Below are 27,488 nucleotides of genomic sequence, written 5' to 3'. Positions count from 1 at the left end.
CTCTCCATCCTAAACTAAGATACACCTACAGCCTTACTACGTGTTTTGTGGCATCATCCCATTTCAACCTCAACAGAAATCTGTTAAGTAGCTATTATCATCGTCATTTTACAGACAGAAAATTTGCCTCGAGGTCACACCATTACAAGTGGCTGCTATGGGATTTCCTCACAGCTCAACTTGGGAATCTGTGCACTTAGCCAGCTTCCTAACCTTGGACGTTCTGATTATTTCCAGGTTGTCATTCTCATAAGTATCTCAACACTGCACATCCTTATGTAGAACTGAGCCGCCACCACCAAAATCAGTGTTTTCCTGAGTGAGCGGGTGTCAACATAGCACCGTGTTCTCCTGGGAGAAAATACTATGACACTTCCCTGCAAATAGAGTCTGTGAAACTGTTCAAGGTCACTCCCTAGAAAATGATGTCGGAGAAAGAATTAGGGACCCACGTCTGACTATAGTTTCCATTTCCTTCCATTACTCGTTTTACATTTAAAGGGACTAACACCAGTCTCTTCTTGCTAAACCAACCTTCAGGCCAACAGTATCTTCTGAGACTTCCTGTTGAGGCAGGGAACTATGCGGGTTAACTAGAGGGGGGCTGAGTGGAATAAGATGCTTAGTGGGGCCAGTGGCTCAAGTTAATCGCCTGCTCCTAGGCCAGCTCCCCACTTCAGTTAGGCAGAGCTGTGGCCAAGGACAAGGAGAAAATGCAACGCAAGATTGAAGGCTTCTTCTTATTACTTCTCTTTGGCTATGAAGGTATGTGCTATTCTGTCATTGACATTTATTAAATATTTAATAATGTGATTTAATAGAAAGTAGGTGACAAATAGAAATACAAACTGAATAATAAAAATTATTGGATAACAACATGTAATTAGTTAACAGGTTATTAATTTTAAAAGTCATTTTTGTGTGGCTATGTTTGTCACTGTCTTGCTACTGGCTTCCTGGTTCCATGAGGAGCCTTCTAAAGTTCAAATGATGTTTATAATCCAACAGAAAGAAAGAAAGGCCTCAAAATCTGTATATATAAAACAAGTATAAATTGGGACAATTAATGAGAAATCGTGTATTCTTGGAAAGTTTAGGAGGCAAAGTTAGAGCAATTGTAGAATTTAATATTCTAAACCTGACTATTACTGAGGGTTAAGGATGAAGCTATTAATAGCTCTGCTGGGGCAAGGGTAAACGAGGACTGTCCCTGGCAAATCAGGACAAAGGGTCACCCTAGTTTAAATATGGATTAGCATAAGGCCAAGTACCACTGGAGTCTAATAGAAGTCTAATAAAATAATCCAAAGAGAGTCAATAAAGCCTAAATACTCAATATACTCTGTCACTTTTAAATTTCTAAATGTGGCCCCGGCAGCCATGATATACTTAAATAAGAACAGATTAAAGCCATGTCAATCAAATAAACTTTAAATTCTCTCTCAATCTTAGAAAGAATACTCTTTCATGCCTCTCTCAACTCTCAAGCACCCATCAATCCAGAATTCTTTTTAAAGTTCATACTTTCAAATACTAAAAATTGGTTGAAGGGCTGGGGATGGAACTCAGTGGTACAGTCCTGCCCAGTCTTCATGAGTCCCTGGGTTCAATCCCCAGAAGTACTATAAAGCAATCAAACAAAAGCCCTATTTCATCCTTTTCCTGGGGTAGCTACACATACTTGCAATCCTAGTACTGGGCGAACTAAAGCAGGAAGCTACTTAAGTTTGAGGCCAGCCTGGGCAACCGAGACCCTGTCTCAAAACAGGGAGGGAGTCTAGACTATATAGGAAGGTCCTGTCTGGGAGCGAGGGAGGGAGGGAGGGAGGGAGGGAGGGAGGGAGGGAGGAAGCAAGGAAGGAAGTTGGTTGAATTACTTTTTGTGGACATTGTGTGTTTATGAGTGTTAGAGGGAAGAGAAGGCCTCACTCCCCTGCAAATGACTTGTCAGTCAGACAAGATGAATACACATAAGGGTCAGAATTCCTGGCTTATACCATTCTCCTCTGTTTTCTCCAAATATAAATACACAAATATAATATATATATTATATTAAAGTACCCATTTTCATGAACTATCAATCTTGTGACTTTCATTATCTAGTTGTATTTCTAGTGTTTGGAAAGACTTATGAAAATAAAATCCCAAGGTCATACTACAAACCCTAAAATATAGGGCTTTTTTTCTTTAATTTTTGTTGTTGTTATTTGGGGGCAGGGTCCCATACAGAAGCCCAAGCTAGCCTTCAACTCACTATGTAGTCGAGGCTGGGTGTGACTTCATAGCAATCAGCCTGCTTCTACCTCCGGAGTGCTAAGATTACAGGCGTGAGCCACCACACCCAATTTCTAAGATGTTTTTTAAGGAGGGTTCATGCAACCAGTTGTCAGAATTCCATCCTTGCCCTTTGCAATTAAGAGTCAGAAATTTGTGCCTTTTATTTATTTATTTATTTATTTATTTATTTATTTATTTATTCATTCATTCATTCATTCATTCACTTATTTATTCATTCATTTATTTATTTGGTTGGGCATGGAGATGGAGCCCGGAGCCCCAGGCATGCTAAACAATGGCTCTATCCCTGAGATATATAGCCCATTTTTCCCATGAACTTTCCCAGGATTTTTGATATTTTCTGTTTTTGTTGCTTCTCTTTTGTTCCTTGTACTTTTCTCACACAAAAAAGCTCTAAGCAAAGTCTTTGATCCAGACACCCCTGTTTCTCAGACAGGAATTCCCAGTGCTCACACTTAATTTCTCTTACAGACAAGCTGGCGTTGAGATTCATTTGTTCACTACTTTGTTCTTTCAAGAGCCTTTTGTCTGGGGTTGGAGAGCAGCTTAGTCTGTGAAGTGCTTACAGCTCATGCACCAAGGGTTCGATCCCCAGAACCCTTGTTAAAAAAAATCCAGGCATGGGAACTAAAAAGATGGCTTAGCAGTTAAGAGCACTTGTTGGAGAGGACCTAAGCTTAGTTCCCAGTGCCTTATAACTCCAGTTCCAGGGGCCCAGACAGCCTCTTCTAACCTCATCCGTCACCAGGCATGATGCATTTGTATGCAGGTAAAACACTAATACACATAAAATGAAAAATAAATAAGTAAAAAAAAAGCCAAACATAGTAATACATGCTTCTAATCTCAATGCTTGAGCCTTGCTGGCCTGCCAGCCTAGCCTACTGGGGGAGCTCCAGGCAACCCTGGAGAGTCCCTGTTTCAAAAAATGGGGTGGAAAGTAAAAGATGGCCCCTGAGGAATGACATCCACAATTGTCCTCTGGCCTCCACAGGTATAACACAAACCCATGTCTGAATATCTGTAACAGGGTAAACAGAACTTGGCACTCAGAATCAGAATAGGTCCCCTTCTCTGACAACGCTGCTCATTGGCCCTCCCTGCCTGTCTAAGTTACTTTTCTATTGCTGTGTTAATGCACCATGACCAACGCAACTTATAGAAGAGCCTCCTAAACCTTCCCAAACAGTTCCATCAACTGGGAACCAAGTATTCAAATATATAAGCCTGTGGGGGCCATTCTCATTCAAATCAGTACACTGCCCCATGGGTAGAAGTCTTCTAAATGTCTACGTGTGTGTGTGTGTGTGTGTGTGTGTGTGTGTGTGTGTGTGTGTGTGTGTGTGAGAGAGAGAGAGAGAGAGAGAGAGAGAGAGAGAGAGAGAGAGTCCCAGTGAGCTGATCCTCCTGTGTGTTTATGTGTGAGTCCCAGTGAGTTGATCCTCCTGTGTGTTTGTGTTTGTGTGTGTGTGTGTGTGTGTGTGTGTGTGTGTGTGTGTGTGTGTCCCAGTGATTTATCCCCACAGCACTAGTGTTGCAGGCCCAGCTTTTTACATAGGTACAAGGATCCAAACTGCAGTCCTCATAGCTGCACAGCAAATGCTCTTAACCAGGAGCCATTTCTTTAGTCCCTAATGCATCTTTAAAGTAGACTCACCCTCTCATGATCAGTAACAAAAGGCAAACTGTTGAAAGCAGAAAAGGACAGGACTTTGTCCTGTTCTACAATTTACTAATCCTGGTGCATGGCTGAGGAGCTCCAGATATGTCCACAAAGACCATAGATAGCATCTGTCCAAGTAGAAGGGTTGAGTGGGGAATGTTGGGAAGTATACATTTTCTTGCCCACCTAACCCAGGCCTTCCACCCCTTACCCCACTTAGAAGAAAATAAGACAACCCCAAATGGACAGTGTGACCTGGTGGCCTTCTGTGCACTCTACCCAGAGCCAACATGGATATTGTGGGAAACAGGGAAAATACAGGACACAATGACTGCACTTACTCAGTTTATAGTCCAGATGGAGACATAAGCCAACACACATGGGAAAGACATGTTCCATTGGACAGTGGGAACCCAAGCACAAAGGTTATTTGGCTCATTTATTCTTTGCTGTTTCTATTCTTTGGTGACAGCAGCTTCTTATTATTGTGAAATAAGATCAGTGGACGGGCTTCGTTTCTGCACTGGAAGAAGATTCTTTTGGGAACACACATGTGATCACATTAAGACAACCACTGATGTCATAGAACTAAGTTGGGGTCCGATTTATCTTCTACTGTGCATTGTGGACCCTATGCTCTTCATGATTATTAAAATATCCATCCTATTAAAATGTGTTAGTCCATTCTTTGGTTATATTTATTGTACAAAGGTAGAGGGAGCTATCTAGCTCCATTTTACAGGTAACTGTCCCTTTTGCAGGTGTAACAGCCATCAGGCATTGCAGATCTTTGTAAAAAGCAAGTTTTTTAAAGATTTATTTTTAATTATGTGTATGGGGAGCGGTACTTGCATCTGTAGATGCCTGTGGAGGCCAGAGGCATCGGATCACCTGGAGCTGGAGTTCCAGGCAGCTATGAGCCACCAGACATAGGTGCTAAGAATAGAGTGTGGGTTCCTGCAAAAGCAACCTCTTAACCTCTGAGTCATCTCTCCAGCCAAAAGCAACTTTTTTTGAGATGTGGTTTATGTGCCATTTAATTCACCCACTTAAAGGGTACAACTCAATAGTTTTTAATAGACTTACAGGTTTATGGCACGTAAGATCTAATTTTAGAACCTTTTCATCACTACAGATGTTAAATAAATACTCACTCCCTCTTCTCCCCACCCCCGAGTCCCAGCCCCAGCCCCTGGAATCCACAAATTCCCTTTCTGTCTATAGATTTGCCTCTTCTAGACTTTACACTGAAATGGTATTGCACGACATGTGGTCTTTTGTCTTTTTGCTTGCTGTGTGCCTGTGAGGTTCATCTGTGTTGAAGCATGAAAGGATAACAGATTTACCCATGAATATGCCTGTCGCCTAAAATAGCAACACTTTCACACCAGAAGCAATTTCCTTCTTTCTTCTTCCCAAGAGGGACATTATTGCAGCCTGCTGCTTTTCTCCTGTGTCTTTATTGGTGTTTCTAAAGTAAATTAAGGGGCTGGTTGCTTTTTTTTAATCATTCATAGTTTTATGCCTTTCTCCACTGCTTTGTCTGTTTCTATGGGAGTGAATACGGTGATTGGGTATCACCAAATACGAATTTGGTGATACCCAATCAAAAAGAGCAAAATGATTTCTCTGTGTCTCTAATGTACACCTTTTCTCTTGGGCTTGCAAGGTCCAGAGGTGTGCAGAGAAATAAGCATGCCTTGATTTACTTTTTTTTGTTGTGGTGGTAACAAGGGTTTCACTAAAAAGGGCACACTAGCCCATATTGCACACATCTAGGATGAACACGTGGCAGACATCACCTTTAATCATGTGCTGGGGGCATGAGAACAACCAGAGTGGGCTGAAAAAGATGCAGCTAGCTACATGATAGAAATCGTTGATGCATTTTCTTCTAAAGGCTGCCTCCCTCCCTTTCTCTCTTTCCAAACAATGTTATATTCTGCTCGACAATGTAGACAAAAAGAAAAAAGCCTTGTGCTTTGATTCCCCAGTTGTTTTGGTGATTAAATCATTTGGGGGGAACTGCACAGCTACTTTCGTTCCTTGCTCCCTTGGTGACAGCATTTTCTGTAAAATGCCTGCTGTTCCTTCTTTCTCTGCTCATTTTCATAGGAATCTGGCACCTTAGAATCCCAGACTGCCTGCAGACAAATGCTTGCTAAGAAGGGGAGCCAGTGGGTGGGGGAACCTGCAAGAAATCAGCCCCCAATTCAATGAACCATGGGAATACACCATGCCTGCCTAGTGGCTAGGTCCCACCCCTACCCCTCCAGGCATAAGGAAGGATGCAGAAGTCCCTGAAGGCCATTTGCTGAACCTCTTGTGAACTGTGGGTTGGCTCACCTGAAATTTAGTAGCTGTTCTTCAGTGACAGATTTGGGCTTTGATTCTCTCTTTTATCTCTCCACAAAAGTCTTGGCAAACTGACATTTGTGCAACCAGCAGGACTTCTGGGAAGCTGTCTCTTAGCTATCCCAGCTTCATTTGAGGGTGGGAGGTAGGGCACAGTGCCTCCTGATTGACAACCCCTAAGTCAGACAGGTGCTAACAGCTCATTCTCTGGTGCTAGGGACACAGCTCAGTGGTCTCATATAGCTCAAGCTGGCTGCAGGCTGGTTTTGAATTCACTATGAAGCAGGGATGGCCCTGAGCGTCTTGGCCTTCCTACTTCCATCTCTCAAGTGCTGGGATTATGGGAGTGAGTGCCACCATGTCCTGTTTATGTGGTGCTGGGGATCAAATCCAAGAGGTCTCTAGCTTTCTGGGACCTCATATTCAAGCACTTATTCCATTGATGAAGGCAGACAGCCTAATCACAGCTCCGGAGTGATTTAATCACCTCCCAAATCCTCCATCTCCTGATGCTATCTTATTGGTGAACAGATTTCAACATAGGAATTGAGCAGGGGGGAGGCAAATCCAAACAATTAGAACACAATGAGCACTACGGTAAACGCCTGCAAAAATGGCCTTCTTCACAAACCCAGCTGCATGTCTGTAATCTCAGCACTCAGGAGGTAGATGCTGGGTAATTAAGACTTCAAGGCCAGCCTTGGTTACACAGTTAAGTTTGATACTAGCCTGGGCTATATGAGATCCCACATCAAAAAACCCAACACAGAAACAACAAAAAATGGCGTTCCTCCACTTCCACTGCTACCCTAGAGGGTCAATTCTGCCTGTACCAGGTGACTAACAGTGGAGGACTTGAAGACCTGGAAGGAGATACACCATAGGGCACTGCCCATGGTGTGTGCTTTGATGCTGAGGTTGTAATGGAAATCTTGAATCCAGTAAGATTCAGGGCCAGCAGCTTCACTGCAGCCACCACATTGCTAGCTCTTCTAGGACCTTGTTCCACTGTAGCAAACTTATGATGCTTCAGTGCCAGACTCACAGTGAGTGCACCAATGTGGCCACAGAACAAGAAACTACGTATTCGTTAACTGGTAGCTTTTATAAACATGATGAAAAAAATGAGTGTCTACTCTCAAGCTCTAAGTTTTCCATAGACATCAGATTCTGTTGTTAAATAGCAAAGAGGATAATGGAGGAGTGTCTAGTTCCCACTGTCTACACTCAGGGTTGTTTTTTAATTTTACAGTAGGTATGTATTGTTTTCTAGTCAGAACAGAAATAAAGGGATTTGTTTTGTTGAAAAGAAGTGGGGCTTTGGCACCAACGAGGAGAAAATGAACATATTTTACTTATTCCTTCTAAGGTTCATGGCTGAGACTTCTTATGACAAATGACAGATTAATAAAAGCATGCAAATTTAGGCTGATGAGAGAGCTCAGCTGACAAAGTTCCTGACATGCAAGTATGAAGATCTCTGTTCAATCCCCAGAAGTCAAATAAGAAATCTGGGCACAGTGTGGAAGAGGAGACAGAAGGCTCCCTGGGGCTTACTGAACAGCTAACCCAGCCTATATGTCCATTTCCAGACCACCAAGGGAACGTATCTCAAAAAATATAAAAAGTAGATGGCTCCTGAGGAACATCTGAAGCTATCCTTTACGTTCACAGGCACATGCACAGTACATACAGGAACACACACAAGCATGCAAATTTACTTATTAAGTTGAGTGGGGGAAGAACACTTATTCACTGTTGGTGGCTGTGTAAACTGGTGTAGCTACTATAGAAATCAGTGTAGAGGTCCCCCCCCCCCAAATAAACCCTTAAACTAGAACTACAATATGATCCAGGTCTACCACTCCTTTTACCCAAGGGATTCTAAGTCAACCTGTGACAGAGAAACCATATACAAGTAGGTGGTGCATGACTTTAATCCCAGCACTTGGGAGGCAGAGGCAGTTGGATCTCTGTGAGTTTGAGGCCAGTCTGGTCTACAAAACTAGTTCCAGGACAGCCATGGCTATAGTGAGATCCTGTCTCAAAGTGAAACCATGACATTTACAAGAAAATGAATGGAACTGGAAATCATTATGTTAAGCAAAGTAAGTCAGACTCAGAAAGACAAATACTGCATGTCTTCTTTCATAGGAAAGGCTGAGAAGAAAAAGAGAGATATTGGATGGGGATAATGTAGAGGCCCACAAAGGTTTCCTAGTGAGAGCTGAGCTTGCCTTACCCACCAGAGCTGCATTAGAGGATTGCTTGACTATGTGCATGGTTTCTAGGTGATTGGAAGGGTCTACACTTGGCTGTGCTAGGGGGAGGTCTTTTGCTCCACCCCTTGGCATTTCTATAAATAGCTCTTTAGAAGAGACAGGAAGGATAAGGACCCAGGCCCTCCCGAGGCTATCCTGTGTTTCTGTTTCTCTATCCTCTATCCTTCTATCTAAATCTCCTATCCCTCTCTCCTCAAGAGTACCCTGAGGTAAAATGTGGGAGCCAGTCTCCCAGCTGGGGTCCCACCAGATAACAGTATATATGTGACAGGAAAGCAGAAGAGGAGTTAGTTATTGGAGGGTAGTAAGGGGACCAGGGGTATGAGGGGAGCAGAAAGTATGAGAAGGGAGTGAAGGAGGAGGGCCAAAAAAAATGTATGGGGCTAGCTAGGTGTGTTGGTGCATGCCATTAATCCCAGCACTTCAGAGATAGAGACAGAGAGAGCTCTGTGAGTTCAAGGGCAGCTTGGTCTACACAATGAGTTCCAAGTTTGCCATGGCTACATAGTGAGACCCTGTCTCAGAGAGGATGGCTGGGGAGGGATGCTAATGCTTACAGTTTACTTTAGCCCCCATAGCTGAAGGACTCAAACCTGTTCTTGCTAAATTCGCACTTTCCATGTCCCCAGATTACTTGTATGGAATTCATATTTTATTTGGTTTAGTATCTCTTGTATACTATAGACAAACCTCAAGAAGACCTTCTAATAGCCCAACCCAAAATAACCATTTGGTTGTTGTTTTACTTATTTTTTTTATGTGTGTAGGTGTTTTGTCTGAATGTATGTCTGTGTGCCACTTGTGTGCCTGGTACACTCAGAGGCCAGAAGAGGGCATAGGGTCTCCTGGGACAAGTTATAGATGGTTGTGAGCCACCATGTGGGTGCTGGGAATTGAACCTGGGTCCTCTGGAAGAGTGCCCAGTGTTCTTTTTTTTTTTTTTCTTTTCTTTTGGTTTTTCGAGACAGGGTTTCTCTGTGTAGCTTTGCGCCTTTTCCTGGAACTCACTTGGTAGCCCAGGCTGGCCTCGAACTCACAGAGATCCGCCTGGCTCTGCCTCCCGAGTGCTGGGATTAAAGGCGTGCGCCACCACCGCCCGGCCCAGTGTTCTTAATTCTGCTCCCAGTTGTTTGTTTATGAGACAGGATTTTGGTAGGTAGAGCAGGCTGGTTTTCAACTTCCTTTTTCAATGAGACAGGGTCTCCTGTGTCCCAGGCTTGCCTCAGACTTACCTACCATGCAGCTGAAGATGACTTTAGACCCCAGAGCCTCCTGCCTCTTCCTCTTGGAGTGCTGAGATTACAGTCATGTGCCACCACGCCAGACTTTTCTTAACATGAATGTGGCACAGTGAGGGAACTGGGAATCAATCCCTGGGTAGTCTGTTTAGGCAGACACTGGAGGGAGGAGGAGGTGGAGGGGAGGAAAGGCAGCAGCAAGAGGAGGAGGAGAAGGAGGAGGAGGAGGAAGAAGAGGAGGAGGAGGAGACAAAGGTGGAGGAGGAAGACTTAATCAGTAAAAGAAAAAGGTAAAAAGAAAAGGGAAATAGAGAAGAGGTTCTCAACCTGTGGATCGTGATCCCTTTGGGAGTTGAACAAACCTTTCACAGCGGTCACCTAAGACCATCAGAAAACACAGATATTTACATCATGACAGTAGCTAAATTAGTTATGAAGTAGCAACAAAAATAATTTTATGGTTGGGGTCACCACAACATGGGGAAGTGTATCAAAGGGTCGCAGCATTAGGAAGGTTGAGAACCACTGGTTTAGAGAGTAAACTCCCCAATGTATTTTTTAATGATGTAACTTCATTATTTATTGTGCATACATGCCACATTTTCTTTCTCCATTTCTTTGTTGATAGCCATTTAGACTGGTTCCATATCGTGAATACTGTAACTAGTGCTCAATAAAAGTGGGTGTGCAAGTGTCTGTGGTATATGGGGTGACCAGCTGCCTCAGGATCCTGCTACCACAGCTCTGCTGCTCTTACCACCACTACACCTTGTGTGCCATGATAAACTGCACCCTCGAACTATTAGCCCAAAGAAAGCTTTCCTTAAGGCGCTTTCTACAGGAGTTTTGTCACAACAGTGAGAAAGGAGCAAATGCAGATCATTTTGTTCAATGACAGGTCTATACCACTAAAGAAGAAGAATCAAAATTTCCTCCTGTCCCATATGTCTCCTGAGACCGTGTTGATTCTGATTCACCGTTTAATTCCCGACACCAAATGTATGTTTTAAAATGCACACAGAAAACTGTCTGAAGGGCTGGGGATGTAGTTCAGTTGGTAGAATGCTTGCCTAGCTTGAATGAATTAAATCTCCAGGACCACATAAACCAGGTCTGGTGGTGCATGCCTTTAATCCAAGCAAAGGGAGGGTGGAAGCAAGAAGATCAAGATTGCAATGTCATTCTTGGCAAAAGAGCGAATTGGAGGTAAGCCATGCCACGTGATACATGCGACTCCGTCTTTCAAAAAAATGAATGAAGGAAGAGAGGGAGAAGGAGGAAGAGGAGGAGGAGGGTGGCTGAAGGGGATGGGGATGTAATTCAGTGGTAGATTGGAGGCTTAGCATGTTCCAGGCTCTGGGTTCCACAAAACAAACCAAGCAAACAAAACTGACTGGAGGCAGCTGAGGAGTGAGCAAGGTGGCCTGCCCCAGGGAAGAGCAGTCCAGTGTCAAACAGTCGGTCCTGAAAGCATATATACGAATAACATCATGCAGAGCAAACAGGTTGGTTATATTTAGGAATGTATATGTATATATACACATCTATGCACACAATAACAATTAGTGAAAAAGAGACCATGAATTTGAAGGAGAGTGGGGAGGGGGTATATGAGAGGGTTTGGAGAGAGGAAAGGGAAGGGAGAAATGATGTAATTGTATTATCATTTTAAAAATAAAAACAAATTTAAAAAGGCTTTTCTGACAGAAAGGAGGGGACTGGAGAGCTGTATATTGGGATGCTAATGGTGTTGACAATGGCCATGAGAAATAAGGTGTGCTGGGGCTCTTAGACGGCTCTGCAGGTAAGGCCAAGGCCGATGGGCAGAGTGTAGTCCTTGGAATCCACACGGCGGTAGGAGAGAAGCAGCCTTCTGCAAGTTTTCCCATCTTTACACCGGAGCAAAGGTCCCCTTACTCCCTTACACATAAATACATTAATAAACAAACAAATAAACAAGTGTGGTTTACAGAAGAAAGGTCTATTGTGTCCTGCTTTATTGATGTATTTTCCATAATTCTACAAGGAACAACAATAATAATTGCCCTCCTTTTCTTACCTCATCTCCCAGCATCTGTGGAAGTTTCTCCTGGTGGACGTGCCCTCAGCCAGAATGAGCTTCTAACCTTTCATGGCGTTATTTTCATTTTGTTTTTCCATGCAATTAATGATTCTGTGGAATTTCTATCTTTCTTTCCTTAATTTCATTTTTCTTCTCCTGTTCTTTTGCTCAGCCACATTGGGATTATCATCGACAGAGGTATGTTACAGTAAAGAGGCTGGATTTTCCATCATCATTATTGCCTTTGAAGTAAAACTAATGGATGAGTCCAGCACTATTTGGGAGAGAGTGCGGGGGTGAAACCTAGGGCCTTGTGCATGCTAAGAAAGTGATTTGCATTGAGCTACATACACCTGAAGCCTGGGAGGTTTTTTTCAAATGTATATTATTTTGTGTGTGGGGTGTGAGGGGTGTGTACGTGACTGTAAAGGTGCGCACACCTGTGCACATGCATTTGAAGGTGAGGGGAAGACTTTGGATGTCGTCCTCTATTGTTCTAGCCCTCATTACCTTGAGACAGGTGCTCTCACTAAACTGGAAGCTTTCTTTTTTGGCTGGGTGGGCTGGCCATGAGCTACCTAAATCACCTGCCTCTATCCCCTAAATGGAGCTACAGGCATATGCAGCCACACCCAGCTTTCTACCTGGGGGCTGCATATTTGAACTCAGGTCGTCCTCATATTTGCACAGCCGAATCCTCTTACCCTCAGAGGCATCTTTCCAGCCCCTTTTCAAAGGTATTTTTTAAAAAGTTTTAGACTGAGATTAGGCCTATCATTCAGCACTCAGTGATCAGAGACACTCAAGGCTAGCCTGGTTACACATTGGGTTCCTGGCCAGCCTGGGCTACAAAGTGAGACCCTGACTCAAAAAGAAAATAGAAAAGAGAAGAATAAAGAAAGAAGAGAAAAGAAAAAAGGAAAAGAAAGGAAGGAAGGAAGGGTGAGGGTGGGGGAGCAGTGAGGAGCATAACTCAGGTGTCAGAGTGCTTATCTAGCATCCATGGTCCAGCACTACATTAAACTGGATGTGGTGGTACATGTCTGTAATCCCAGAACTCTAGAGGTAGAAGTGGGGTGTCAAGGTCTTCTTTGACTACAGAGAGAGTTCAAGGCCAGCCTGGAATATGTGAGAACCTATTTCAAGGAAATAAAAACAAAAACAAACCCAAAAATCTAAAAAAAACACCCACCCAGACCTATTTTAGGTACCTTTGCTCATGCTAGGCAATGATTTAACACTTAGTTACACCCCTAGTAAGATTGGGGGGCTTCTTTGTTCTTGGGATAGGATTTTTCTATGTAGCACAGATACCATACCCAGTTGGGTTGGCCTCTGTTTTGCTGTTGTTATTGTTCCTTTTTTTTTGTTTTTTTGTTTTTCGAGACAGGGTTTCTCTGTGTAGCTTTGCGCCTTTCCTGAAACTCACTTGGTAGCCCAGGCTGGCCTCGAACTCACAGAGATCCGCCTGGCTCTGCCTCCCGAGTGCTGGGATTAAAGGCGTGCACCACCACCGCCCGGCAAGGACAGCAGATGGAATTCCTGAGAAAGACACCCAAAGTTGTTCTCTAGCCACCACACGTATGAATATCCAAGCACACGTGCACCTGAACATGTACACATGCACAAACACATTTAAAAAAAGTAATATAGAGCTGGGGTGTACCTTAGTTGGTAGAATGTTTGCTTAGCATGCATGAAGAAGGTCTTGACTTGATCCTAAGCACCATATAAACTGGACAAGGCATCCATCTATAAACCCAGCACTCACAGGTAGAGATAGGAGGATCGGGAGTTCAAGGTCATCTTCTGCTATGTAGTGAGTTTAAAGTCAGCCTGTGATACATGAGAGAGACCCTGTCTAAAAACAGCAGCAGCAGCCACAACCCAAGTAACACAGAATCAAAGATGAGTGGCCACTGTGTGTGTTCAGAGGCACACACTGTCAGGAGTGAGTCTGACCTTTGCAAACAAACTTCTTGTGGTGCACTGGCCATTTGTCTTTGACTATGACGTTTGTGACTTGTGCCACTCTGGCTATCTGCAGGATGAGGTCGAGGACCCCTGGTACCACAAAGCATGCAAGTGTGATTGTCAGGGAGGGGCCAATGCTCTGTGGTCGGCGGGAGCTGCCTCTTTAGACTGCATTCCAGGTGAGTGGCTCAGCACCTGAGCGTTCCTCCTCCCCGAACCCAGTCCCTCTGCTCTGCTTGTGTTTTCTCTCATGCTCACTTGTCAGCTTCGAATCTCACACTGGCCCCTGCTTCAACATGCTCCTTCCCTTCCTGGCTTGCCTGAGATGGTCAGGTGAGACCCAACTGTCAATGCAATCTGAAAATAACTCAGAGTTGGGGGAGTCCTCGTCTTATGGGTATCAGAGGAAGGGGCGGGTTCTATGTCCTGTGATTGATGAGTAGTCCATTGTATGTACTTGGAATCAGGCTGTCTCCAAATTAGCTATGACAGTAGGGAGAGTAAGAATCTGGAAAAACAGGTTGCTTCAGTTCTAGAAACCAAATTACTATTGTTTCATGGATTGTCAGAGTTCAGCTAAAATAGAGGGGCTCTACAAATGGTATGGTCCTGGCTGACACTTAATTCTGCCATTGTGGGTTTGGAAGTAGCCACAGGCATTATGTAAACACATAAGCATGGCTGTGTCCCAATAACATTTTATAATAAAGCAGACAGTGGTGAACCCAGGCATGGTGGTACAAGCCTGTGATCCCAGCACTTGGGAGGCAGAGGCAGGAGGGTCATGAGTTTGAGACCAGCCTGGGCTTCAATAGTGAGACACTGTCACTAACAAATGGGTGATGAGTCAAACTTGGTTTAGAGGTTACAGTTTGGTGACTCTGCTCTGTGGGGCTGTTAGGAGGAATAAATAGGACAAGGCATCATTGTGTTGAACTTGGCCAACTGCAGCCTTTAATAGACATTGGTTCTTTTGTTTTGTTGCCTCCTAGGAGTTCACACTGAGAAATTAGGGCAGACTTGCAGAGGCTTGCACTGTCCCTGCAAATATTTGCAAGGCTTAATCCTTTCCATGGCCCAGGGCCAATTGTGCATGAAGCTGGCCTGGCCATCCCTCTTCTGGTTATGACAGTGCCCTTCCATCTGGTTTTCTCAACAGAAACTTAGTCTCTACAGAGAACTGTGAGGTCAGGAAGGGGAACTGGGGGACAGGAAGGCTGTTCAGTGAAACTGGGATTTTCCTCAGGGATGTTGTCCCATTATGTTTGGTGGCAGGGACTCCTGCAGCTGTTAAATGTTGTTGTGATCTGCCCAGGCTTAAAGGACCTTCTCTATCTGGCCAATGACTTTAACCACACACCTACTGTGTGCTGGGCACTGATAGGAAGCCAGGAACCAAGGCTTTGGCTCCACCATGGTGAGATTTACCATTTGGTGGAAATGGATATTCTTTTCTGCTGTGAATGGGGAGATATGCCTCCTCCTGATGGATGATCCTCTAATCCAGTGGTTCTCAACCCTCCTACTGCTGCAACCCTTTAATACGGTTCCTCATGTTATGGTGACCACCCCCCCAACCATAACATTATTTTCGTTGCTACTTCCAAACTGTAATTTTGCTACTGCTCTGAATCAGAATGTAAACATCTGACATGCGACCCCGTGAAAGGGTTGTTTGATTCCCCAGATGGGTTGAGACCCACAGGTTGAGTAGCACTTGACTAACCCCACCTGCCGCAGCACTCTCCATTCTTGCGCCCGAAGGGGGGGGAGAATCACACTGGGGCACAGATAAAGGTGCCAGTGGTCACTAGCAAGCCAAAGGATGTTAGAGGGTGAGGAAGCAAAGCAGAAAGGGAGTCCACCCTCCAGAACCTCCTGCGGTGACAAAGGGCTGTTTCTATTGTCTAGTCTTCTAAGTCTGGGTCTACCATTTTCTTGCCCTTGCCAACCCTTGGGGGCAGCGTGAGGTAGTCCTTTTCCTGCAATAAAGAGTTCAGTCTGCTACACTTAGGTGCAGTAATATGTATAAAAGTATAACCACCCATAAAGTGAGAAGCTGACTCAGGAAAGAGCTTTTGCTGGAAGCTGGCTGGAGCCTGTTGTTTCCCTCAGAACCCTGTCCCTTCCTTCTCTTATCTGGTCAGCCTGACTGTCTCTCTCTCTCTCTCTCTCTCTCACACACACACACACACACACACACACACACACACACACACACACATACACGCTGCTGTCGGCACTCTTACTTTCTCATTGGGACTGACCTCTCCATTTTGAGCCTACCATCTGTTTTAACCAAAACATTTCCAGTAGAGACATGAGATCTAATGGAATTTCACTCTTAAGAAGCTTCTTGGAAAGTAGGCAGAGGGCTGGGGATGTAGCTCTGTTGTCAGAGTGCCTGCCTAGCACATGCAGAGCCCCGGGTTCCATCTTTGGGCTCATGATCCCAGCACTCTGGAGGTGGAGGCAGGAGGACTGTTACTTCAAGACCACACTCAGTGCTACAGAGGGAGTTTGAAGGCAGCCTGGATTATGTAAGACACTGTCAGAAATAAATAAAGAGGACCAGTGGCTAAGGTGCCTGCTGACCGGACTTACACGATGGAAGGAGAGGGAGACTGCTTCAAGTTGTCCTCTGACCTCCACATATGCACTGATTTCCACATGTGTGCTGTGGTGCACTCTCCCTCCTGCCCCCCCAAATAAATAAATATATTAAAAATACAGAAGAAAAAAACCAGAAAAGAAATTGGACAGGGTCTGTTTATGGAGATCGGCTTTATTAAGTCAATCAACTGAGGAGCTGAGAAGGTCCTGCTTTGGCTATTTGGTCCCTTATGGAGTTGCCATGAACTTGAGGTTCTAACATGATACTATATCTTAGCATAAGTGCTCTCTTTATAGTGTTTATTTTTTCACAACAAAGATACTTCAGGGAGGAAGAAAAAACCACATCAGTGTGAAAGAGTTGTTCACTGTGTTAACTGGCTGTTCTGTGACTGAAAAGATTCAAGGCAGCAGGACTAGTCTCAAGCTTCCAGAAGTCATTTGTTGGTCACTGTTTCAGTTTCTCGTGGAATGCCAAGAACACTTTGTCTGGATCTTGATATTGAGTGCTTCCATCAGGGCCTGCCTTAGGAGGGAAGATCCTAGAAAGCACAGAAGCATGGGTGCTGTCACTCAGAGATGCCCAGAGATCCCACAGGGGTACTTAGGTTAAAGTCTAGGGGCTCCACCCACAGACCATAAGGCCAAGAACCTGCAGTTTCAGGTGAAACTATTACAAATACCAATTCTTCCTTTTCCACAGGTTGGCTTGGCCTCCTGAGGATGGGGTATAGCAGGGTGGGGGCATGCAAAAACCTAAGAAATCCAGGGGTTCAGGCTGGGGATCTGCCCTTTGAAGGTTGCAACAACTGCCTGGTGGTGAGGTACACAGGAAGTGCACAGCTGGTTATGGTGGAACCTCTCTCTAGGCCACACTTCCTTAGAATCTCTACATGGTTTCCTGGGGGTGTCCAGAGGGCTGGCTCACCCTTGGTCCCATTCCTCAGTGGAACCATGTCTCCAGTGAACTCAGGCCTCCCTAAGGTCCCTTTGGCCTTAGCTGAGGCTGTGACCTCATCATTCAACTCCCTAATCCTGAAAGATGCTGCCAGTTGGGTAGGTGGGGGGGAGGACAGACAAGCACAGGGGTGTTGGATTTCTGCCATGGTAAGTCCAAAGAAAAACATGCAAAGCCAAGAAAGAATCCATCTAGCTTCATGAATTTACCCCACACCACCAACCAGTATTACAGCTTGCTTCTTTTTACCTAGACACTGTACTCTTCAAAGTCTACAGTTGCCAAACATGATTTCACTTTATCTTTTGCCAAGTGTCTCCAATATTACTATGATGCTCATTCACAGGTGAGGAAACAGGCTCAGAGGGCGTTAAGAACTAAGTGCGCTGGCACTGGGCAGGCCTCTTTATTCTTGACTGCTCACTATAATCACCTGTGACTCTGGGGCCCTACTCCGCTCCAATCCCAGCCAACAATCTATGGGAATGTGTTGGAGCACTGGAATGCCTGAAGCTCCGTGGGTGACTAGAAGGTGCAGCCCAGCCTGAGCCCTCTTGGTCTGTAGTCTTTGCTTTGTGGATTAAAAATGTCAAGGCCTGAGACCAGACAGGAAGTAGGATGACACAGAGCCACTTTGGATTATAAAGGACACCAAGCTTCTTTGGGCTATCCAAGTGGCATTATTCAAGGGATAGCAAGACAAGGCTTGGAGCCTAGCAGTTGGGCATAGGATCCTGGAGACCACATGAAGCCCAGTTACTTGCCCTGGATAGTGAATGCAGCCTAGATAACTGTGTCTGTATTTGCTTGTTTTCTTTTCTCTTTCTCTCTCTTTCTTTTTAAATTTATTTTGAGACAGGGTCTCAGATATTCCAGGCTGGCCTTGAACTCACTATGTAGCTAAGGATGTCTTTAAACTCCTCTGTCCCCCTGCTTCTAACTCCCATACAGGCATGCCCAACTATGCCCAGGCTCTGAGGATGGAACCTAGGACTAGGTAAGCTAACAACTGAGCTGTATCCCAGGCCTCCAAAACATGTCTTTGGAGCACAAGTGAACCACTCAATCTTGGCAGCTGCAGCAGCCCTTCCAGGTCCTGGAGGACATTGCCTCTGTAGGTCTTTAGCTTATTCCTGTCACATGGGCGATGTGGGAAACAGAGCAAGAGAGTCAATGAAAATGGAAAGAGCAAATGGAAGGAGCAAACTGCCACAAACAGGGACTACAAAGTGCTACCAAGTCTCCTCCTTTTCTGTCCCCCCTCCCCCACCTCCCAGCCCTTGGCCCTGAAGAGAAAGGGTGAAAAAGCAAAGGAATTTGGCCACTGGATGTTCCAAGCAGAATTGACTTAGAGATAACTGGTTAGAATTTGACAGAGTAAGGCTGCAAATGTAGCTCATTTGGTAAAGTGCTTGGCAAATTTGCCTTCATGGCAAACAGACAAACAAAAAAATCCTGACAAATGAAAGAACCTGAGGAGGCGGGTGGGTGTATACCTATAATCTCAGCATTTGGAGGTGACGGCAGGAAGACCAAGGCCAGACTTTACTACATAGCAAGTGTTCCTAGTGAGGTTGAGGCCAGCCTGGGCTACACGAGACCTTGTCCCTTCAAACCAAACCAAACAAGTTAAGTGACAGGTGAAGAAGGCCCATTAAAACCCTGTTTTCTGCCATTGGGATCTTTTCCCACCTTCTGGTAGCTTGACCCTGTCTTGCAGGCTGGAGGGATGTTAGGGGCTGGGTGTTTAGCTCTCTCAATCCACCAGCCCACAAAATGCCTTCCCTGGCAGGTGAAAGCTTTTAAAATGCACTTGGAAAGTATGCTTGTTAAAAATACTCCACTCCAGGAGTGGAGTCCTAGACACTGCATTCCTAATAAGCTCCCCTAATGATTTGGCCACACCAGGTGTGATTGAGTGGCTCATAAAAGCACCGAGCCTCTCTCCCGAAAACTGGCATGATTTTAATAGACTCCAAGGCCTTGAGTACTTGATAAACTACAAATGCTGTCCCATTAGCCCTGGCCCCGCTGAGATGTACATACAGGTAGAAAGGAAGCTGAGCTATCCTGGCCTGAAATCTGCAGCTATTCTGCTATGGCATCCTAGGACAGGGTATGGCGATTTCTGAAGGTGTGTGTGTGTGTGTGTGTGTGTGTGTGTGTGTGTGTGTGTGTGTGTGTGTGTGTGTGTTGGAGATGGAACCTTGTGCATGCTACGAAAACACAACTACCACCGATCTACTAGTCCAGCCTGTTTTACTGAATTTGGGAAGCTCATCCCCAAAGAAGACTCAAACATTTCCTGTTAGTTAAGGTTCCAGGTGATGATGATGCCACAGCAAATACACATCTTTTGCTTAAACTTAGATTTACACATGGAGAACATAATTTCATTTGCCTTATTTGGAATTTATCATTCTCAAGTAGAAGACTAGGTGAATGGATGTATATAAAGTTATCTTTGGTTTTCTATAGGATTTCAGTTAGGACCTGGATTAGGATTCCAGTAAGAGGTTGCCTACGTAAGAAGCTTATGCTGTAAAAGGACTAGGGGTTAGAGAGTTACCTAAGGATAGCAGGCCTAAGGATCCTGCAGGCTCCCCCAGAGTGCAAGTGACCTGCAGTGGCACCTGCTATCGTGACTTCCTTCTGTCTAGGCAACAGAAACAAAAAGGGGACAAAGAGAAAACTTGATCAGACAACTTTTACAGACAATCTCTTATATCAGACATTACGTCATGCAGTCAGTCACTCCTAATTTCGAAAAACTTTGGAAAAGGCTTCAAAATGTGTGTATGTGTTTCATCGATTTATTTATTTATTTTGTTTATTTATTAAACAAGTGATATTGCTGCCTTTGATAACACTGTTTTGTTTTTGTCAAAACAAAAGGGAGAATAGATGCTTGGTTGTCAATTGGCAAGGTAACCCAATGCCGTTTTTTTTGGTTTTTTAGTTTTTTTTTTTTTTTTTTTTTTTTTTTTTTTTTTTTTTTTTTTTTTTTTTTTTTTTGATTTTTCGAGACAGGGTTTCTCTGTGTAGCTTTGCGCCTTTCCTGGAACTCACTTGGTAGCCCAGGCTGGCCTCGAACTCACAGAGATCCGCCTGGCTCTGCCTCCCGAGTGCTGGGATTAAAGGCGTGCGCCACCACCGCCCGGTTCCCATGCCGGTTTTAATGTGAGGACTTACTTACAAAGAGAAGGGACTAGTAGCAGGCAACTAGCCTATAAGGACCACTTTGGCTGTCCCCGTTTGGAACAAAGTAGTCCCCTTCAGCTGTTCCTTGTTCATAGTCATCCGTTATTTTCCTTCAGATATCGAGAAAATGACAATTTACAAGTAAGAAGTCAGTCTCAGTATATAATTGCCATTTTTGTCGCTCACCATTGTTTTCTTCCTGTAATTGGCTTCATCTGCTGCTCAAGAACAATTAGAGACCCTAATGTTCTTATGCAGCACAGTTCAACCTGTGATAATGAGGGAACTAAAGCTGGATGCCTGGCATTTCAATATGCTATTTCACTGAGCACCTCTTGGCATTTAGGTCTCTAAGTTGATGAGGGAGGCGATGCTTTTCTCACACACCCCCATGAGGTTGCCATAGAACCACCTCCCCTCCCCCCCACCTGCTTTTATGGATGTTGAGTGAATGTCTCTATGGCAAATCATCTACTTCAGTTCACTGTCATTCCATGTCAGCACTTAATAGAAGCAGGTCCAGCTCTCTGCATCCAGTACCATGCTGAGAAATGAAATGTCCTCCACTTGCGAAGTGCCAACATTTCTGCTTTGTTCTTTAAGCCATTTCCTGTTGGAGTTCTGGGATAAGGGGTTCATACCTTCTTTTGGATTTTGAGATGGGATCTCCATACTTTCTCAGGGCAGACCAGAGGACCCGGGACTCCACACATACACATGCCACTCCACTATTTGGGTGTTTGAGTGTGTGTTGTCTTTCCTCCTCAGAATGCCCATATCACAAGCCCCTGGGTTTCGAGTCAGGGGAGGTCACACCAGATCAGATCACCTGCTCCAACCCAGAGCAGTACGTGGGCTGGTATTCCTCATGGACAGCAAACAAGGCCCGGCTCAACAGTCAAGGCTTCGGGTAAGTAGGGCAGGCAGCCCAGGTGGAGTCATTCTTTCCTTTTTTTTTTTCTTAAAGATGAGAAATTAGGTCTGTCTCATAAACGGATGGCAGAGAAAGCACTTATTCAACAAACCTTGACTGAGTGCCTTGTTGTGCCAAGGACTGTGAGCACAGTGGTGGCAGGATGGCTGAGTTCCTTGACACTGGAGGCACACAGTGAAGACGGGAGACAGAACTCTAAGCCCATCTCTGCACACCCACTGAGCTTAAGGGATGACCACTGTTGGGAAAGACCTCATCAATTAAACATGCCAGGGAAGTCTTTCCTAAGGATAAGATCTGAGGATTCCCAGAGTTGGCATGACTTCTTGGTGCTAGTAACCCCTCAAAATCCGGCACCTGTGGGCTTTTTTGCAGACATTTATAGAGGATGGCTCCTGGTAATTTGGTGTGTTCCCGGCAGGTGCGCTTGGCTTTCCAAGTATCAGGACAGTAGCCAGTGGCTACAGATAGACTTGAAGGAGATAAAGGTGATTTCGGGGATCCTTACCCAAGGACGCTGTGACATAGATGAGTGGATGACCAAGTACAGCGTGCAGTACAGGACTGATGAACGCCTGAACTGGATTTACTATAAGGATCAGACTGGAAATAATCGGGTAAGTGGGACTCACTCCAAGTCTTCTCCAGCTCACATCCATTGAGACTTGCCCCAGACCTAGGCTCCTATTATCCATGTTTGTGTCAGAGCACTGATCTCTCTGCATGTTGGGTCATCCATGTTCCACCTCCACTGTATGATCTGTTCTCTTTCCCAGATATAGCCTGGGCCACTAGTAGTTTGTAAATGAATGCTGCTCTTTTGTGCAAAAGAGGTATTTTTCTAGTTCTCAGTGTTAGCCTAGAGTCATTTGAAAACACTACCCTGGCTATTTGGACTGTTCCAAACTCACTGGATCATTGACTGTGGGGCTTCATGGGCCTCACTTACCTGTTATCACTCATTTGTATAGTTATGGCCTCTTCTTACTATTGACTGAGACTGACAGCTGCAAAGGAAGCCCAGCAAGTTAGCCACTTTGATGCTAGAGAGATGGCTCAGTGGTTAAGAACACATGCTACTCTTGCAGAGAGAGAGTCCAGTTCCCAGCACCCAGATCATAACGTTCTGTAACCCTAGTTCTAGAAGATCAGATGCTTCTGGCTTCCAAGGACATCCGTACTCCCTTGCACATAGCTACACAGAGACACACACAAATACACATAATAATAAAAGCAATACTAAAAACAAGTTTGAAAATGTTAGTAATGGCTAATATTAAGATGAACTAATATTAATAGCCTAAATGGCTATTTAAAAGATGGTGTCAGTCCAGACACAATCTATTAATCCTTGCAGACTGAGTTCTAGATCTTCACTAGGAACTAAACATATTAAGTGCCTGGCTGTCTTTGCAGTCAATAAAACTGAATCAAAAACTCACTAGCTCTTTGGAAATGCTAACCCATTTTTTTTGCCCAACAGCAAGGGATTCTTCAAGCTATTTCCTTATCTTTCTCCTTCCCTCTCAAGTGCAGTCCAGGCTGGTCCTGATTCCCTTGCCTCACTCTCCTGAATGCTGGGATTACAGGCACATGCCACCACTTCCAGTTCTCCTCAGACTATTTTGGACATTTAATCAGATTAGGTAGATATGTATGACTGATAATCAGAAGGCCAACAATTTGCTCAGTGAGACAGTCATAGGTTGAATTTTGAGGAGTTTGACACAATGGGAAAAACCATTTGATGCCTATTTTTTTGAGACAGGCTCTCATGTATCCACGCTGGTCTCTAATTTGCTATGTGGCCGAGGATAACTTCCGCTCCTAGTGCCTGCATCCATCTCCCGAGTGCTGGGATTATAGGTTTATGTACCATGGACAGTTTATGTGGTGCTGGGAGCAGAACCCAGCACTTTGTGTTTGTTAGTCAAGCATACTACCAATTGGGCCATACCTCCAGCACCTCCTAATTTCAGTTTCTGGTCTTCCCAGTCAGTTACATTCTCCAAAAGACATTAGAATTCTGTGTTAAGCCTTGTGCTTGTGAAGAGCTCGATGGTGCTCTGAAGGAGACACTCCACTTCATTCATGAAGTCTCAGGTTGTATTCCATCAACTCCCTCTTCGCCTCCTTCTAACTTGAATATGCTCAAGGACAAAAAGCTTAAAGAGAAGGCAGCTCAGGCCTTGTTGCTAAGAAGAAAGGCAAGATCACTGCAGACAAGGCCCTCCTATTTTGTGGCTGGATAAAGCTAAGTGCAGCAGTTAAATACTTTTAGGACAAAGTTACAGGAGGAAATGAAACGCTCTTATGTCATGGAGCAGAACACCATGACCCTGGAAAGAATATGAAGAATTCAGAAAATGTCAAGTACCTGCAACATTTTACGTTGCTTCCTGCAAAACATTAAGTGAACCTTTTATCTCTTTATGTCAATACCATCTTCTCCATGCCAGAATTTCCCCTCTAGTTTTTGTCTGTTTGTAAAAAATATTTTTCCAAGCCTAAAAGGCACTTGTCACTTGGAACAAAGTAGAAACACACATTTAAGCTTTGCCTTCCAACTTCAGAGCACAGGTTTGACTTGAGTGCATCCTGGATATCTTCAGAACATGTGAACACCTCTCTTGTGTGGGATGGACCCTTTCAAACTTTTCTGTCGAAGTGTAAAGGATTAAAATGGAAAAGTGGTGAAGAGTCAAGAGGCATATTCTAGCAACTATCCAATAGGACTATCTTTGATGACAGAAATATTCATATCTGAACTGGCCACCATGGTGACTACTGGTCATGTGGAGTTGCTGACCACTTTAAATGTAGCTAATGTGGGCTGGGCATGTGGTACTGTGGTAGAATGCTTGCTTGGCACATTCAAGGCCATGGCAGCACACACACACACACACACACACACACACACACACACACACACACACACACATTTGCGTGTGGATATTATATGACCAGACTTCCTCCCTCTGTCTAGGTCTTCTACGGAAACTCGGACCGGAGTTCTACAGTCCAGAATTTACTGCGGCCCCCCATCATTTCCCGCTTCATCCGACTGATCCCTCTCGGCTGGCATGTCCGAATCGCCATCCGGATGGAGCTGCTTGAGTGTACCAGCAAGTGTGCCTGATGTCTGTTTCAGCTCAGTCAGTCCTGCCACAATGGGGAGAGCTTGGTGGGGGTGGGGGCCCCTGACATGCCATTGTGATGAACAGGGCTGGAGCTTATAAGCACTTCCAAATTCAGATCTGGGTAGGGAATATTTCATTTTTCAAAAGATATAGTTTCCAATTTCAGTGGAAGAAAGAAAAAAAAAGAGCATTTCCTCAACTCAGCCAAAGAAAATAAGAACAAAGAAAATATCCCTCAAACCAATTTTCTTCCATAAACCTAAATAGCAAGGGTAATTTGCTGATCTCGCTCCCTCTCTTTTTCTTTTTGTCTCAGTGACACTGTCAAAGGTGCAGACCCGGGGGAACACAAAGCAGCTCTGATAATTTGAAAATTCTTTTTGGCTCTTACCACATTCAGAACAGGAGCATACGATTTTGCAAAGCCTCACATGAATGCTGAAGGCTTGCCCTTAAAACTTTCATTAAATCCCGACTAGAGAGGACTGGAGACAAGCAGGCAGGCATGAATAAAGCCGAGGGGAGCCTGTAGCAAGCCCAAGAGTCCGTCAACAGCAACCAACCAACCGACCGACCGACCAGTCAAGGCTTCCCCCTCTTGTTTTTGCCTGGAAGGGGTTTGGGCTTTTAGCCATAGACCTGAGGGAATTAGGGCCGGCTGGAGTTCCTTTTACATATAGTTCCAGTCTACGACCCATTCAGCAAGCTGTCCATCTGTGCTTACCAGGAAATGAATGCAAGTAGCAGGCTGCATGTGTGTGGGTAGTGAGGCTTCCCTTACATAGAGGAAGCCCAAATGACTAGACTATATCACACCTTCTTTATCTATGGCTACAGTTTTCCAGAAATTGAACACATTTTGAAAACAGCTGAGGCAAGACTCTGACTACTGGGAGACCATGCATTGTGGGAAGGGGTCAGAGCTCATGTCATAGAGGGCTGTGTGGGGATGGCTTGTCAGTAAAGTGCTGACTGTACAAGCATACGGAGGTGAGTTTATATTCCTAGAATCCATGTAAAAAGCTAGGCATGGACAGGTATGGTGGCGCACGCCTTTAATCTCAGCATTTGGGAGGCAGAGGCAAGCGGATCTCTGAGTTTGAGGCCAGTCTGGTCTACATAGCAGTTCCAAGCCAGTCAAGGTTACACAGTGAGACTCTGTCTCAAGAAAAAAAGCCAGGCATGGAGGGCCATCCCTGTAAATCCTACGACTAGGAGGCAGGTAGACGGGAGGATTCCTAGGGCTTGCTGATCAGTCTAGTTTAATCAGTAAGCTCCAGGTTCCCTGACAGACCCTATCTCAGAAATAAAGTGAGGAGCAATTGAAGAAGACACCCGATGTGGGCTACACACACACACACACACACACACACACACACACACACACACACACACACACACACACAGGAAAAGAAGAGCCTATAGCTTCTCTCTGAGATGCTTCTCCCCTCCTACCTCTGCCTTGCCCACTCAAACATGCTTGCCTGACATGGCATTTGAAACTTCTTTGGGTAGAAATGGACTTGGCTCATCACTCTCTGGCTGGAGTAGCTCATTTAGCGGAGAGCTTTGGAGCCTGAGGGAATGACTACTGGTCTTGGTCTCATTTGCCACACAGCTCATGCTGTGTTTGAGGCCCATCTCTGGGAGAGGCACGTAGGGAGAAACTGACAATCCACAGGATGAGGACCCTCCAGAGACAAGGGCCTGGCCTCACACACACAGTGTAGCCTTGGCTAGCAGCTCTTTTCTCTGAGATAACTTTCCATTTCCAGATATTAAAGGGATTGCATGGACCCACACTAAAATGGCCTTGGATGGCTGGACTTGGTGGCTTACATCTTTAATCCCAGCACTTGGGAGACATGGACAGGTGGATCTCTGTGAGTTCAAGGCCAGGTCTACAGAGCAAGCTCCAGGCCAGCCAAGGCTACACAGTGAGACTGCCTCTCAAAAATCAATCAATCAATAAAATGACCTTGGATGTCACATTCTTCTCAGTGAATGGAACAACTTCTCAAAAGCCTCCAATTTCCTACCTAGTGTTTTGGAGTTTCACAGGTGTGTGTGTGTGTGGGGGGGGGTGGCATTGCACAATGGCATTCCTAGTATTGCAACATTTGTACAAATCCATTTTGGATGAAATTCCTGAAAGCAGACTCTTATTTGGAAAACTGAATTACTTTGTTCACCACACTGAGTAATTGTCAGAGAAAATGGCAATAACTTAAGAGTACTGATCAGGGAAAAAATTAAACAAAAGGGTGTGAGGCATGGATAAAGACTTGTCAAATAACAGTTCACATCATAAATTTAATAATAGTTTTATTAAGTTCACATAAACAGCCCTTATCCATTTGAGGTGTATAATTCAATGACAGTATGTTCAGACTTGTGCAATCATTACCACAAGTAACTTTAGACTATTCTTATCACCCCAGAGAGAATCCTCAACCCTGAGCCATCAGCCACACCAGCCCTAGGTTACTTGTAAACCATTTGCTGTCTGTATGTAGATTTTTCCTGTTCTGGGCATTTTCCCACATAAATGGAATTCTATGATATACAGTAGTTTGTGGTTTCTTGTACTTATCATGTTTTTTCTTGTGTTTTTTTTGTTTTGTTTTTTCTGTGTAGTTTTGGTGCCTGTCCTGGACCTGGATGCCACTCTGTAGACCAGGCTGGCCTCGAACTCACAGAGATCTGCCTGGCTCTGCCTCCTGAGTGCTGGGATTAAAGGTGTGCACCACTACTGCCTGGCACTTATCGT

At 44.7% G+C, this 27,488-nt stretch overlaps 1 protein-coding gene across 1 annotated transcript; it reads left to right on the top strand.

The window, feature by feature from the left end:
- The first annotated feature begins 244 nt into the window (after window positions 1–244).
- On the top strand, window positions 245–27,282 carry Rs1 (retinoschisin 1). Its single transcript, XM_052723081.1, has 6 exons — window positions 245–765; window positions 12,071–12,096; window positions 13,946–14,051; window positions 21,413–21,554; window positions 22,000–22,195; window positions 24,565–27,282. The coding sequence occupies exons 1-6, from the start codon at window positions 714–716 to the stop codon at window positions 24,715–24,717; spliced, it is 675 nt and encodes a 224-aa protein (XP_052579041.1). The 5' UTR covers window positions 245–713; the 3' UTR covers window positions 24,718–27,282.
- Window positions 27,283–27,488: the final 206 nt, after the last annotated feature.

This window comes from Peromyscus californicus, unplaced genomic scaffold (genome assembly GCF_007827085.1).
Source record: "Peromyscus californicus insignis strain IS unplaced genomic scaffold, ASM782708v3 Scaffold_10__1_contigs__length_136768540, whole genome shotgun sequence".
NCBI classification, from domain to species: Eukaryota; Metazoa; Chordata; class Mammalia; order Rodentia; family Cricetidae; genus Peromyscus; species Peromyscus californicus.
The sequence above is the reverse complement of the archived record's forward strand: the minus strand, read 5'-3'. Positions and strand labels throughout refer to the sequence as shown.

What these genes read in the sequence shown, in the direction of transcription:
- Rs1 (XM_052723081.1), top strand. Translation starts at nt 714, where the DNA reads ATGCAACGCAAGATTGAAGGCTTCTTCTTATTACTTCTCTTTGGCTAT. An exon ending in CTCTTTAGACTGCATTCCAG is followed by an intron (nt 14,052 to 21,412) that starts GTGAGTGGCTCA and finishes TTTCCTCCTCAG; the next exon opens with AATGCCCATATCACAAGCCC. An exon ending in ATCAGACTGGAAATAATCGG is followed by an intron (nt 22,196 to 24,564) that starts GTAAGTGGGACT and finishes CCCTCTGTCTAG; the next exon opens with GTCTTCTACGGAAACTCGGA.